Source organism: Mchenga conophoros, linkage group LG4 (assembly GCF_057382185.1).
Source record: "Mchenga conophoros isolate Kocher_MC1m ecotype Shallow Benthic linkage group LG4, M_conophoros_male_GT1.1, whole genome shotgun sequence".
In the NCBI taxonomy this organism is placed as follows: Eukaryota; Metazoa; Chordata; class Actinopteri; order Cichliformes; family Cichlidae; genus Mchenga; species Mchenga conophoros.
This window is the reverse complement of record NC_140529.1, coordinates 37,042,935-37,058,773: the sequence shown is the minus strand read 5'-3', so window position 1 is coordinate 37,058,773 and position 15,839 is coordinate 37,042,935. Positions and strand designations below refer to the sequence as shown.

The 15,839-nt window shown below is 40.9% G+C and overlaps 2 protein-coding genes across 8 annotated transcripts in view; one reads left to right on the top strand and one right to left on the bottom strand.

Moving 5' to 3' along the window:
• Positions 1 to 15,839, top strand: part of LOC146576711 (uncharacterized) — a 152,108-nt gene that overhangs the window by 24,725 nt on the left and 111,544 nt on the right. For 3 of the 4 annotated variants that reach the window (XR_014892273.1, XR_014892272.1, XR_014892271.1), the window contains exons 1-3: positions 8,391 to 8,461; positions 8,608 to 8,672; positions 9,617 to 9,663. Coding sequence is in view for 1 of the 4 variants with exons in the window: in XM_085272176.1 (XP_085128302.1) it covers positions 8,398 to 8,450; positions 8,608 to 8,672; positions 9,617 to 9,663 (165 nt within the window). In the remaining 3 variants the exon portion in view is untranslated. Of the gene's footprint in view, positions 8,462 to 8,607; positions 8,673 to 9,616; positions 9,664 to 15,839 lie in introns of those variants that run through there. The other variant, XM_085272176.1, reaches the window with a different exon arrangement.
• grin2ca (glutamate receptor, ionotropic, N-methyl D-aspartate 2Ca) overlaps positions 12,315 to 15,839 on the bottom strand; it is a 78,206-nt gene continuing 74,681 nt past the window's right edge. For all 4 annotated transcript variants that reach the window (XM_085272159.1, XM_085272161.1, XM_085272163.1 and 1 more), the window contains 2 exons: positions 14,937 to 15,169; positions 12,315 to 14,113 (listed from right to left, as the gene is read on the bottom strand). In XM_085272159.1, the coding sequence (XP_085128285.1) occupies positions 12,491 to 14,113; positions 14,937 to 15,169 (1,856 nt within the window). In that variant the 3' untranslated portion in view covers positions 12,315 to 12,490. The remainder of the gene's footprint in view (positions 14,114 to 14,936; positions 15,170 to 15,839) is intronic.

Here is a 15,839-nt window from a genome sequence, read left to right as displayed (position 1 = left end):
GAAACAAGCAAAGCAGAACCGAAACAGTGTGACCGACATTCTCTACCTTGTTGTGGACTCTTTTCCTTTACGGATGCAAAACTAGAAACTAAAAAGTGACTTTTTCTTTGCCGTCTTCTCGGCTCTGGTGTCTCGTGAGCTTGTTAAAGTGCCGTTTGTGTCCCAGCAGAACTCATTTGGTCATTGCGCACCATCAGATCTGATCTGATCTCTCAATAAGTTTTAACCGTTATGGCCTTCGTTACTTCCTCCTCTCTTTCATTGTGACAAATCCTTGTTTGTTCTTTGTGCTAATTCAAGCTGAGGGATAGCACCTCAGGTTGCTCCTCCTGCTGTCTGCTCCTCCGTCGTGCCTCCTGACCGCCGCTGTGCCTGACCGGATCGGTACTGGCAGCATTAGTCTCAGGATTATCAGCCAAGACCTTGTTTGGCCCTTTGTCTGTTGTGATTGAATCTGCATTTTTTTTCAGTTGCTGCTTTATTTGATTTTCACTGCTTTTTCATACTTTTACATTTAACCAACTAAACTATTTTGATTTTTGGTTAGAATTCAGAAACTATTGTGGTTTGGGTTGAAACCCGTCTCATTGAGAGCTTCAGCTCAGTCACACGCTCCACTGCCAAAAGACACCGTGCTTCACGAGATGAAGGGCGAACGTAACTGACCTACAAGGAAACGGAGCAACAGAAAGTCCACGCTAGAGACTCGTGTTAATCCTGTTCTCGAGTGATCGTTAGCTTCTGCTTTTCATTCTTTCTGTCATCATAAGAGACATGACGGGACGTAGAACTCAAAGAGCCTAAAACAGAATGCTAGATCGTCCCGGCTCTGCCACCAACAGCTTCCCAATGAGTGCGATGTTTCACTAACATGGGTGAAGCCGAGGTCCAGCACAGCTTCAACATATCCGCTTGTTTCTGGTTTAAAGTGTCCACGAGGTCGGCTGGCCTGGCACTTATTCAGTGCTGTGGTGGGATGAGCAGAGATTGTGATTGGCCTCTGGGCCACAAAGGAAACATATTTTTCTTCGTTTTAAACCTTATAATAGGTCATTTTTCTAAAAGCTCTAAAACTTTATTGTTGTTGTTTTTAATCCTCTAATTTTTCTGTCTGGCGACCATTAAAATTACAGCGAAGCCTATCTGCTAGGCTAGACTGTTTGGGTTAATGAGGTTTGGCCTTAACTGCGTTGAGGTGTTGCTGATATAGCAGCCAAGTGGACTTGCTTCTGGAAAGACTTTGATCAAGAGTGTAGACTATTCTCAGAGCGATCCTTTCCCTCTGTTGGATTGCAGGCAGACGGGACGCTTCAGTGACTCATTATATCTATAAAAGAGGACAGAGCTAGCTGGTTAGCATGCAAACCTAAGATACATTTATTATTTCAATACATAGATGTCTTTGCCTGTCATGCCGTCGGAGTCTGCATTACATGCATTTTGTTATTTATTCAATGGTTTAAATGAAAACAATTATAATTTTGCACCTTTATTTGGTTCATCCTTCATGCAAATAACCAAATGGAGTCACAGTGTGAAATTAATTGCTCTGTGATAGGACATCAGCACAGTGCCTGAGGCCTTTAGTCAACTTTTCTCTCACTGTGGATGCACATCAGCAGCTCAGATGTACCTGTGACTGTCTAATTTCAATATTTCCAATATGCAGAGGGAATCAAGAGTGAAATCGTATTCATAAACAATCCCCTGACACTAGATGTAATCTTGTCCAGTATTTATGTGATAAAAATTGGGAAATAAATGGTCTTGCATGGCTCATCCTTGTACACCCACCTTCTATGAGTTCATACATTTTAAATGGGAGTGAGAGGCAATGAATTTGTCACCAATTAAAGCACAGATCACAGAATTACTCAGTAATTACCGGCTCAGCTGAATGAATGCTGGCCAGTTCAAATACGTGCCTGTAGAGATTTACATTAAAGTTCCACCGAATGAGTTTATTCAGCCGAGACTTGATTCTCACACTTATTAAGTGCTTATGGCATTAATCTGACTTTGTCCAATCAGAAGTCATGTTTCTATATGATACCGAGCCACAGTGAAAAGCACTCATCAGTCAGTGATATCAGCGAACAGCTCCCATTAGTGAGCACGGCATGCTGAGACGCAGCTATGCAGAGCGTTTAACCCAGAAACCACTTTAAAATATAATCAAAGCTTTTCTTTGGATACGCAGGAAACATTATGGGGATATCTGCTGAAAATGAGGAATAGAAATCAGGGGATCCTGCAGCTTATTACTATACTCCACGTCCTAATCACACAACACGAGGCTGCCTGTCTGTCAGGTGAAGTTCTGACACAGTTCTCTTCTGCTCCAGAGCCACAGATCGATTGCTCTCAAAGATTGTCGTTTCTACGTGTAATTGATCTAACTGTTACCTCCTTAAAATCCCATTTCTTTTATTTCTGTACTGTGAACACTAGTTTTCATTACTGTGAATGATTTCTGTGGCTCTGCAGACTGATTACTCACTGAAAATTCAGAAAGCCTGGTGCACTCTGCAGGGAACTCTAGGAACCACGAATAAACAGAATTTTCTGCTCAAAGATTTTCAGAGGATAAACAGGCCCAGAGCACACAAATTAATTCTCTTTAATTCTTCTCTAATTATGCACAATTAAAGGCTGTGAATTAATCAGTGCGCTTAATCGGCTTGCTGTCTTTGAGCTGAAATGCACCTGATTTAGAAGCTGCTGGAAGATTATCAGAGAACGGCGACTTTATTGGATTCTGTGGAGAAGCAGTTGACATTTAGCGGTTTCACTCGATGAGAGGTCTGATCTCACCTTTGGGACAGGGATTCATCCTCTGGAAAATGTGCGAGAGGCTTCAGGGAGGGTGGCGGAGTGAGCGTCTGCCTGAATGGCGGGGTGTTTGAAAGGAAATCCAGGAGTGATGTTGGGAAGGAGGGCCGGCAGGTGAGTGGTTGCCTTCTCCAGGAATGAGTTTGTAAGCAGGCTTGGTGAATTTTATCAATAGTGGCCAGGAGATTGCACTGCAGGTGAGCCTAATCAGAGGCGAGAGAACTGAGGACACAAAGAGACAAGGGTAAGTACGAGGCAAGAGACACGAGAGGCGTAGTTACCACTGTGAGGTAGCTGATAGACTGTCAAAGACTGGAGGACTGAGCTGGCCTTAAAAGCCCCTCTGCTGGGCGAACACAGGAAACCACAGGACCCATACCGAAAAACACCAGACACTCAGATCATGACACCTTTGGTCCTGAAATCCATGTGTGATGTGTACCACCTTTGTAAACGAAGGACTCGAGCCCATTGCCGCTGTCGCAGAATGAATGGCAGGGTAGACCACAGGTGTGATGCCAGTCTTTTGCAGGGCTACTGCAAATTTAGACCTACTGTCAATTAGAGGTGGGAATCACCATACATCCCACGATACGATATTATCACAATATTTAACTCATGATACGATATTATTGCAAAATTTAAAAATATTTTGCGATATTCAGATTTTGTACATAAAGGTAAACTTTATCAATATTCATTTTATCTAATATCAAAGTCTCACACTCAGTCTTTCTCTCATTTCAGTTTTATTGTTGACAAACTGAACGGTTTTTATTACAGTCTAGTCCAACTTAACTGAATGCAACCATCTGGTACAATTATAGCTATTCTGAACTATGCAATTTATGAAAACTATGCAGCCCATTCAGCAACTGAAGAATTTGAAAGTAAATTAAAACAAAATATAATTTTACATTAAATAAAAAAGTTTTAAACTTAATTAAAATAAAACATGTCTTAAATTAAAATAAGTAAACTGTCATGTTTATTGCTGCCATAAAAAAAGTTAAACACATTTGGACAGTGAAGGAATGTCAGGATTCTTGCTCAGAAAAAGGATCAACATGCTCTGAAGTCCTTTTTTGTAACAAAATATCGATTTCTGCTGTCCCTGTATCGATACATTATTAGCAAACAAAATATCAGATACTACACAGTATCGATTTTTTTCCCCCACCCCTACTGTCAATTTAGAATTACTCGTTAATCCAACATAAATGAATCTAACATACATTCTCTGGACTGTGGAGTATGGGCAGCAGAGGGCCATACTGATAAGGGTCACACATTGGACAGTTGAAGTGGAACACGGCACACACTGTGCTGAATTATGTCAAAGTCCATGAATAATGTATGTGGATGATTATTTTGTGGCCTGAACACCTGAGTCTTTGTTTCAGCACAGATATTTAGTTCAAACACAGGTTTTTGTTGTTTAGTGTTTGTTTTTTTTAGCATAACTCATTTCAAGTCTTTTTCATTTGACAAGCTTGCAGTGAAACTGTTTTTGTCATGTTAACTATATGATTGTATTTATTAATATAATGTATTCTTGTCACTTGTGTAAATGTTTCACACTTGACTGCTAATGTGAGTAATCAGTGATGATGATAGTGTTATCTTCCAGTGTGGTAACTCTGAAAACAGCGTTGCTGTTTTAAAATAGTTTTCACCATCTTCAGTGGCTCGCGGGTCAGGACTGCTACAGCGCACGTGAGTGGATATTCTGGACAAAGCGAATTGCTGGTCATATTTTACGTGCATGTGTAGAATCATTTATCAACTGCACTGCAATCAGCCAGCCCTCACATCAATTCCGCAGGTCTCAGAGAGCGGTGCAGAATACATAAACGCCTCATCGCTGCACCATTATATCGCTGTTTGTCTTGGAGCCAAGATGAAAACACACGACAGCCCGAGGCATGAGACGCAGAGATATGAATTTTGCATCAATATGGGCCACAGACTGCACTCATGGCTTTGACTCTTTCTTTCTACGTTTGAGTAAATCAGAGCGATTAGGGCCAGCGGACTCGTTTACAATGTGCTGACGTGGCACATATGTTAAATCAAGCACTGTGAGCTGTAATATTTCAAACAGTATCAGAAAGACACTCAGTGGGACATAGTGTAGTGTTAGGCTTTTATGTTTGGCTTTGTGATAAAGCTTGTGTTTGGATAGGATTAAGAACTGAGTGTGGCTTTCAGCCCCGCGCAGCAATTGGTGTAAACACTGAAATAAAGTTTGTCTGAAGGCTTTTAAAGTGTGTTTGCCAGCAAATCAAACTTCTTTTTTGGAGTATTTTCCTGCAGATTTGGAAAATTTTGTTTTAATGCCCCACACAGTGCGGCAGCTCTCCCCGCAGACAGACAGTGCCCTGGCCCATCCAACTTTATTTCAAATTCTTGTGAAAAGTTGGAAAGATTTGCAGTAACTGATGCACAGTATATCTCTGATATGTCCATTTGATGGATGATACATCCTGAAAAACATAGGACTCTTGGCTGTGAACACTCAGTGTAAACATCGCTTCAATTAAAGCTGAAATAAGCTGATACAGGATATATGTGATGCTGTCAGCTGGTGCGAAATAAGGTGATTTTTCAAACTAATGCTTTTTCAAAGCGAAGCATAAGCAGAAAAATGAAATTTAATACACAGCTGATGTCCAGTTCCTCCATCAAAAGGAAATAGAGACATTCCAGAAACATTTATTTGTGCATTTTGCTCTGTGTCACATGTAGTAAAACTCAGATTTGCATTACTCAGTGTTTGATTTTGACTAACACTTTTTAAACCAATAATTCACATATGTGTGTCTGACAAATCAGAAACTACATTTAGAACAATTTCTTTTTTCAATATAAGAGGTCCGACCCCCCCTTTCCCTTTGTGTTCACTTCACTCCATTGGTAATATTCCCATGGATGAATATATTTGTGTCTAACTGGCTTTCTATGAACAGATGACTGGACTCAGTCATCTGTTCATTAAAATAATTTTATGCTTTTATATTATACCAGCTGTATAATATACCTCAGTAACAATCTCATTTTATTGGGTGCTCTGCTTTTATAGATCTGTTTTCAACAAGTTGTGACATAAAAGGAGAAAGAAGAAAAAATATCAAGAATATGCTTAAACCTTATAGTCAAATAAAATTGTTACAAGACATAGGAGAAAGCAGTAAAACAATTTTTTGTGTTCTCTGTATCTCTTGTATGCTTGTTACTACAAAATGAATAAAAGCAAAACAAGAAGAAAATTATAAAATACTTTATTGTTCAGACTTATAGAGCAAAGGTTAATTTAGCTACTTGATTCCACTTATAAATTAATACTTTTTACTCAGGCAGGAGTCTAAATTGACTATGCTGTTCACCAGAGGTGTGGACTCGAGTCACATGACTTGGACTCGAGTCAGACTCGAGTCATTAATTTTATGACTTTAGACTTGACTTGAAAAAATGTTCTAAGACTTGTGACTTGACTTGGACTTTTACACCAATGACTTGGGACTTGAATTGGACTTGAACCGGTTTACTTGAAAAGACTTGATATTTTACCCCAAATATAAAATTTAACACGCATATTATATAGAGATTGAAAATGTGACGTCATTCACGGGTAGAACCGCAAAGGATTCTGGGAACTCGTGGCAAGCGGTACTAGCGCACGCAGGCTTTCAATTAAAATCAGTTATACAGCGATAAAAAGAAACACAAAAATGTCAAGAAGCTGTTGTATTATTAACTGCAATAGCCGGTCGCATGACAGCCACGGGAAGCCGACGGGTAAAGAGATCGGTTGTTATCGGATTATGTCGTTGAAGAGAAATTGTTCGAGCCATGTTTCTGAAGTAACAAAGACGCGACTGGATGGCCTGGATTGCAGCCATTCAAAGATCAAATATAACGTCCCAGAACACTCCAGCTCACAGGTTAGTCTGCTCCAAGCATTTACACGAAGGTCAGTGTTTTTTAGTAGTTAATACGTCATTTTCATAACATAATTGGTGATATAGGTTACAAGCAAGAACAGAAATTGTGGCGCTATGCTCCTTTATTTATTGTGCATAAATAGTGAATTGTCCTGACACAATATTGCGTTTCGCTTCTGTTATTATGGCACATTGACAAAAACATATACTTTTATTCACAGGATAAAACAGGTTTTTTGTATCACTAATTGTCCAGTACGATTACAGCATACAATATTGTTGTCACTGCTACATTTCTGTGATGGGTACCAGAAATTATTTCCACTACTAATTAATTACCGTTGAGCTCAAAGGTCCTATTAATAAACGGTTAAGGAATGTGTATTTATGACGACAATTTGTGAGACTGGTAAACTTATGATACGTACGATGGTCTTTACTTTCTACACGGTGCATTTCAAGGTCCTGCACCCATCCGTCGGTAAACTGTACCTGGGCTTGTTGCAGTGACCTGAAGTTACTAAACTTCATGAGTGTGTGCACTCACTCCAAGAAGCGTATGATTATAAATATGCATATAAATATGCTACAATGAGATAGCTGACTTCATCTAACTAGCAAATGTTGTCCAGGCTACGTTGGTGATACAGTTTTTTTTTAATGTGTATGATATTTTTGTCATGCGATTTTAAAGCTGGTCCTACAACCGCATCCAAGAATAACATGCAGCTTATCTCAGAACTGTCGGTGAAAATTATTCTAGGAGCTAGGTTTAATTGAGCTGCATTTTAAAGAGGTGCAATTTCACAATTTGTGTATATTTTCTAAGTTCACTATTTTGTCATGTGTTGAGAAAAACACAGATTTAAAAATTACATGGTCTAATATTTACATTTAGCATATAACTGCAACATTATTTTTTCGTTTGTTTTTTTTAAAGACTCGAAAGGACTTGAAATTCAAAGTTTCAGACTTGTGACTTGACTCGGACTTTTACACCAGTGACTTGAGACTCGACTCTGACTTGCCTGACATTACTTGAGACTCGACTCTGACTTGCCTGACATTACTTGAGACTTGACTTGAGACTTGAGGATAAAGACTTGAGACTTACTTGAGACTTGCAAAACAATGACTTGGTCCCACCTCTGCTGTTCACAGACAACACTGTGTTCTGTAGCAAGAGTAGGGAGCAGGTGGAGGGGAGCCTGGATAGGTGGAGGTATGCACTGGAGAGAAGAGGAATGAAAGTCAGTCGAAGTGAGACAGAATACGTGTGTGAATGAGAGGAAGACAGGTGGAAAGGTGAACATGCAAGGAGGGCAAGTGGTGAAGGTGGATGAGTTTAAATACCTGTGGTCAACCATCCACAAACACGCCAGCGCACAAGGGAGGTGAAGAAGAGCATACAGACGGGGTGGAGTGGGTGGAGATGAGAGTCAGGGTGATTTGTGACAGAAGCAAAGCAGCGAGAGTGAAAGGGAAGGTTTATTAGATGGTAGTGAGACCTGTGATGGTGCATGGTTTAAACTGAAAAAAGCCAGGAGGCTGAGCTGGAGGTGTTGAGTGAGAAATAAGTGGAGCAGAGAGGCAGCTCGGGATACACAGGTGTGGTTTGGACATGCGCAGAGGAGGGAGAGTGGACATGATGGGCGTGACAGAGTATAGGATAGGGTGAGATGGAGGTAGATGACCCCTAAATGGGTTTATTCACTGCCATATATTCAAGCCCGATTCTATTAACTATTAAATATTTTATTTATTTATTTTTTACTAATAATATATTAAATAATTTTGGATTTTTAACGTAGTTTTCACTGTTTTCTATCAGTAGGAGCAGCGCCCTCTGCTGGTGTCTCCAGACTTGGACCGCGGTTTCTCCTCCTGTTTGCTTCGGTACGTTCGTCTGTGTTAAACTCTTATAAATCCTTTAAATATGAGATTATTTCTGCTGTTAAACGTTGTGTTGTTTGTAATTTTCACGTGACAGTAGTCCTCCAGCGGTCAGTGTAACTCTGTCGGGCACAGGTGATCTCGGCTAGCGTAATTGATTAGCTCTAAGAGCCGAGCTTGCTAGCTAACAGTCAGGCTAAATGATTTCTTCCAATAAATAAATAAATAATAGGGTGGCCAACGTTTTGTGCTTGTTGACTTGTAAAAGCCTATATGACATTTGAATTTCGCCATTCATTAACCACACGGAGAAGGCATCGTTTAAATATGTTAAAAATGTTTTTATAAACAAACAGTATTATTAAAGTTCTTCATGATTGGGCCAAGTGTCCTCTTTTTTGGAAGTCAAAATATGCTCACCCTATAAATAATAAAGAAAGAAGTTCATCCAATAGAAATTTGCTGGGGTTGTATCTGTCACTGAAATAAGGAAAGACTGGTCCATAAATACATACAGTAATAATGTATTTGCACTACTTTAATTTCAGCTCAGTGTGAGAGTCTTTACTGCCTGTTCTTAGTTTAAAGAGCTTCTAATTTCTCCGCTTTCAAGTCACATATGAAGTCAAATAATATTAATGAAGTTCAGAACATGTTAACATAAACAAGATGCCAGCTTCCTGTTTTTGTTTTGTTTGTTTGTTTCATTTTACCTTTTTGCTTTTGTTCTAATACTGCCGTTTTACCTGTTTACAGTATTTTTATTGGATTACTGTTTCTTATACATGATGCCTGCTGCTAATGCATAGTAAGTTCTGAGCTTGAGGACGGAGAAGTGTTATGGACCAGATCTCATGTATTTATTTTCAACCCGGCATTTTTTTTATTTCTTTTCTCATCATTTTTATTTTCTTTATTTGCAATTCTTTTACTTCCTGTCTGTGCAGGGTGGAAGAGAAGACTGACAGCTGACACCCAGATGAACATCAGCCAGGTCAGGCCGGCTATCATGTTTACTGTAAATGTCCATTTGTGTCTTAGTTCCATACTTCTCAGAGTTGTTATTTAATGAAAACAAATGCCTCATAGACACAAACACACAGATCAAATCTTAACCTCCTAAGACCCGAACTCTTCCACGACTTGTATTTTTAATTTCTCTTTGATATTTGGGCTGATTGGGACCTGATGAATGTAAAAACAAAGAATTACTAAAAAAAATTTTGCCTAATTTTTGTTTCTGAGAAAAATGAGAACCACTTATGAGGATATTTGATTAAAATTTCGATAGAACAGTAGCAGCATAATGTCCTCGTAAGTGGATATCAGGCCCTTGTAGAGCAAAATTGAGTATTTTGGTCTAAATAACCCAAAATGTGATGTCCACATATGTGGACGCCAGGTCCTAGGAGGTTAAATAAAGACACATTCTGACTTCTTTAGCAGAATCACATGGAGAATGTGTAGCATTGAACATGGGACACAGTTTGCCTGTCTTCTGTGTTATTTTGCTTCTGGATAAGCCGGTGATGGTTACATGCTGTAATTTGGCTTTAGGCATGTAAATATCAGAAATATTCATTGCTGCTTTGAGTATGGGAACCTTCGGCACGATAAATGTTTACTGCCTCTGCTAACAGGTGAGTTTCTGCCGGGACTCTGTTTAATTGCTGTTCTGAAGTGCGCCTGCTGACGCTGCTGGCTGTTTTCGTTGCTCTCTGCAGATCTGCTCCTGGCTGATTGTTCTGGTATCTGTTGGCTGAAGCTTTGAGCGTTCATACTGCTGTGTGCGGTGTTTGTTTTAACTCTTTGTAAACTTTATTCTGCTGGCTGAGCTGCAGTCATTTCCCTTTGTTTTTTGCTTGGCACATGCAGTTGGTGCTTTGTGAACAACATGGAGTGTGAACACAGGTTATTTGAGCCATCAGTCGGGTTATTTTTTGTTGTGTCAGTTCGCAGGAAAAGCTACCAGGCCAAATTTCATGACAGTTTGTGGAGATGTGCAGCTTATGATTAAATATTGGTGAATTAACCCATTAAATGTTAGCATAGACATAGATCTGTCCTAATCAACCAATGGATTATTTGGATTGACATCTCCGCAGACAAATTCCTACTCTCGTTTTTTAAAAATGTGGTAATATTTACCATCTCAGCTCAAACGCCTCATTTCCCTCTTACTTACAGTGCTTCTGATTTTTATACTGCCTTTGCTTTTCATTTTATTTCGAGTGCGGCCTTTCTCTGCGGCTGCAGGGGCAGCTCTCTGTGTTTAGAGATTGGCAGCCAGATACAACAGCAGCACCCTGACTGAGCTGTTTGCACACGACTGTTGTGTGAATGAGTGTTGATCTTATGGTTTGTTACCCAGACGGATGCTGTGAGCTGTGTGAAGGGATATTCTGTTGTTTGCAACTTTCTCATTTTACATCTTTTTACATGTTACTGTAGCTGAAACCAAAACGCCATGGTTTTTGAGCCTGCAGTTAATATTTAAACACATCTAAGATCAAGTCAGGACAGGTATGGAAGTGAAGTTAACTCTGCTTTGGGCAGTTGTCAGGGCTGTACCTCTTGTACAGCAATATTTTTTGTAGGGATTTTATCATTTGAACAATAATAACAACAATGTTGACTGATATGTGAATGTGAATCAGTTGTTTTATCTACTAAAACATTGACTGAACATTAGAAAATATGAGATTCGGCTTACAGAAAGATATTTCTTAAGCTCTGCAACTCTTTGAACCCTCTGTTGCTCCTTTGGGAATTCAGACTTTTCAGTGACAACATAAAAATACAGATTTTGTTGTTGTAAATGGATAAACATCCCTCTCTTTTCTTTTCCCAGGTGAAATAATTTGCTTGTCTTTCTGTATTAGTTACCATATGTACTGATCTTCAGGGTCATTTAGGAAAAACCGCTTGTTTGATTTGACCAAGTCTTGTTTAAATGTCTGTAGATTATAAGTGATCTGTGGAATAGCAGACCCTAGGCTACTTCACTGAAAAATGGTTCCACTATACTGTATTTATTCTTTCTGTATGATTTGATGGACTGTGTGCATAATGCAACTCAAGTTTAAATGAGAGAACCACTTTCTTTATATGTCCTTTGAATAAGAGAGGACACAGATGAAGAGGACAGAGGATGATCCCAAAAGACCCTTGATGGCCTTGTTCTTTATTAAAGGGTAGTGTGACAATGGAAATACATGATACTTTATATGGTTTTCCCTTTTTAAAATCTCAGTCAAATTACATTAATGACCAGTGGAGCAGAAAGTCTCAGAACAACGGTGCGCCCAAGGTCATGGACTAAGAAATTTACGGAAGACATGTCAGTGGTTTGATCACAAAATTATATCGATAATTTATCACTCAATCGAAATGGTGGGAAACTGAAGTGAATTTGTAGGAAATGAGAGCAGAAAATCACAAGTTGTAATCAGATCGAGAGGCTACAGTATATTGTCTCCCAGTATTCGTTCACATAGCAACACAGCATTTAAAAATCGTTTAAATAACAATCAACGGGTTAAATTCTTATGTATTAAATACTTTTCAACATTGCCTTTTTTAAAATTTGTATTTCAGTTTGGCTTATAAAGTCCCAGCAGTAACTTGTTTTTGAGTGTCTTCTCCTTTTACATATCACTGCCCAAGATATTATTGCACTGATAATTGAGAGTCAATGCTCTCAAATACACTGTTGGTGTAGAGTTTTATTTTTGCTTTAACCAGAGGCTGAGGGGAGAACCTCCAGGCATTCCTTGGGGCTCAGTCACAGAGCCTAATGGAGGACTGTTAAGGATGGTGGTTCAGACCTCAGACTCCAGGCTTGAAACCCTACCCCAGGGCTTTGGCACATAGGGACTGTTGACTCTTCGCGCAACCAACACCTGCCTCCGGTCTCTAGGCCCAGAGCCTGGGTCTTCCCTGTTTCCTGTGCCATCGTAGGCCCCAAACATATTGTTGTGGTAAACCATCTGCCTGTCACTCATACGAGGCAGCATTGCTGCATTGTCTGGGCAGTGGCTTGTACAGGGAAACAAGTGGCACATGTCCTTGGAACTGTTGTAGAACTGGGACGGTCCCTGAGCCAGTGGCCCCACGTACACGGGTAAGTCTGTGTACGAGTTCAGGTAGGTGGAATAGTGTCTGTGCACCACTGTGGAGGAAGAACGGCGCAGGGCGGCTGCGTTCTGCAGAATGGCTTCCCTGTAAGAGGGCAGCCGGGTGGACTCGGAGTACTTGAGCTTTTGCTTGTAGGGGTAGGAGCCCATGTGGGCTGGGTCCAAGTAGGCTGGCTCAGCAGCCAAAGGGTAGCAGGACAGGTTGTGCCCCAGACTGCCATATAGCTTGTGGGGTTTGGGGTTAGCCACTACCACCCGTGGAAACAGGTCAGGCATGTCTCCTCTGGTCGGGGGAGATGTGGATGTCGAAGGCTTTGTTTCATCTACCTGATGGATCCTGTCATTGCCCCATGTGGCTTTGAGGAATGAGGCTCGGCGGTTCAGCTTGTCCTTTCCGAGGAGTGGTATGTCGTCCATGTCGGGTTCCAGGTAGGACTTCATGCAGGAGTTGCAGCTGGTGCTGCCACTAGGGTAGTGTCCTGCGGTGCAAGGCATGGCAGCTGCATTGGAGGCGTGGTTACTTAGGAGGTGATTTGCTCTCAGCTCGGCGAGGCAGGTTTGAGGTCCATCGTAATCACCTCTTACTCTCGGGTCTGCAGCATCAAACACATAGCTATGGGACCTCCTCCTGCGACTCACACAGTCAGGGGGGTAGCTGAACTTCCTCCTCAGGGGTGCTCTGTGTTCCATGTAGATATCTGGCATCTGGAAGTCCCTGTAAGTGGCAAAAGGAGAGATGGGGTGACGGGCTTGGTTCTCCACATACAGCCTGCTGCTGGGATGGGGGTTTGACGGTCCGGCAGGAGAAGGATCCCTTATGGCGATGTGAGGGCTGCTGAGACTGGAGATGGGCAGAGTCCTCTCTAAGATGTGCTGACTGCTGCGGGCGGGCAGCGTGTACCGGAGTGGGGTTGGTCGAGTTACCACCCGGGGCTTATCCAGGAGGGTTTGGGATGAAGAATCCCCATAATGAATGGGAAAGGTGGGTGTAATGGCCCTCTGAGGGTACGGAGAATGGTTGTCTGTGATGCTTGAGATGTAGGGCAGGCGTCCGTGAGTCATGTCTGTGGTGGTAACTCTGGGTGGCAGGGCAGCTCGCACATTGTCGGCCCCCCGCCTGCTCCAGTTCTCTATTGTTTTGGTGGCATTATCCAAAGAGTTCTCCACTCTTGCAGAGGACACCATGTCCTTGGCTGTTTTAAGCATCTTTAGCATATTGGCTTGTGTATAGTTAGAAGTGACGTCTGGACTCTGTATGCTCCCGTTGTGGTCAGCGGACTCTACCCCATTGAAGCAGCTGTAGATGCCCTGCGGAGAGGTGGAAAGTTAATATTAATATGTGTAAACTTCATTAGATACCAGAATGACCGGCAATTTCATCAACTGAGTGGGATAAAAAAAAAGAGAGATTTTATTGACATGCTGACCTAGTAAAGTGGAAAAAAATGACAGAAAGCTGTAACTGCAGAAGGAGAGTCGTTATTGTTTTGATGGTTTATGTGCGTGTTGCTGTGATTGAAATGTTGTTTGGACAGATTCATCTCAGGAATATAAATGAGCGATTTGCTGATCGTGCACTTACCATATTAGTTTTTCCACTTTTATCCCATCAGCTATATTTTACATCCACATTGCATATCTCTTTGGAATACTTAATCTCATTTTTGACTACACTAGACACACAGATGAAGTTTATTTTTTTTAAATGGGGCAATTTAGATTCAGTTTCACCAGCAGCACGACTGCCACTTTATTCCAGTATCCCTGAAGTCCCTTCGTTGCTTTAAGCTCACTGTATTTTACAGTCTTTCTTTTGCTACCCTTGAACTATTGTGGTTGTGTTACTCACCTACTGGATTTCCGATGTCTTTTAATGCTCTACTTTGAAGGAGACCTCACAAAGGATACAGCATTTTTTTACAATTGTGAATTTTTGTGCCGTTAGTTTGCGTAAACATGAGCACTGAATCTGTTTGGGTGAATTTTCCTTGTTGGGAACTTATTATTATTATTATTATTATTATTATTATTATTATTATTATAGATAGTTTTTTAGATTTTACTGACAGCACATGAATGCACTTAAAGCTACGTGGCTGATGAAAGTAACATAAACCACTTGGGTACTTACTCTGCTGATAGCTAGGAGGAAGTCCAAGCGCTCTGATTTGTGGACTGAATGTCGTAGTTTCCAGTAGAGGAGATGTTCCCAAGCAAAGACCAGCAGGCTCAGGCCCATGGCAACAAGCAGCATGTAGAAGACCCCCGCCATATTGTCAATGTCCAGCTTACTGCTCATGACTTCTTTCTTTTCATTACGGCAGATGCCAGTGAGCCAGACGGTCTGCAGCTTTTGTGTGTCACCTGTGAGCGAGGAGCACAGAATACAGGCTTAAGCTCTATTTGCATAACACTAGCAGTATTTTTAGGGAGTAATAGAACACCCTCCAATCTCCTTTGAACATCATTCACATGGGATAATGAAATTCTTTCAGATAATCAGTACCCCAGATAAAACGGAGTAAAGTTGTTTTTTTTTGCAAATTGAAAAATCCGGGGCAGACAGCGGTTGTTTGTCTAAAACAAGGGGTCTCAAACTGCAGCCCCACAGACCAGGTGGGAGCATGGGTAACATTTACCTGGCTGCAAGAAGGAAATGCACCTCTGTGAATTTAATTCATGCAAAGTTCATATTGAACTAAGCAGAAAACAAGACCAAGGTAGCATTTCTTTTCAGTTTCAGGATCACCTTTATTATAGTCATTTAGGTTTGTGCAGATGCAGACAACATATCCGTCTTGCTATGTTATGCGATTTCTCCACATGTTACTGACAACTGCGACTTGGACTTGTCTTGGTGCACGCATGCATGCACACACAAGTCCTTGCACGTATTTCTGCTTCCTTTGGAATAAATGTGCATGTGTGGAATGGCTGCACTGGTGCATCTCAAAATGAGAGAAAACGCAAGGATGGTTTCATTTTTAAATTAGAGCTTAACAGCCTCTACTACATACTACGTATGTATGCAGAG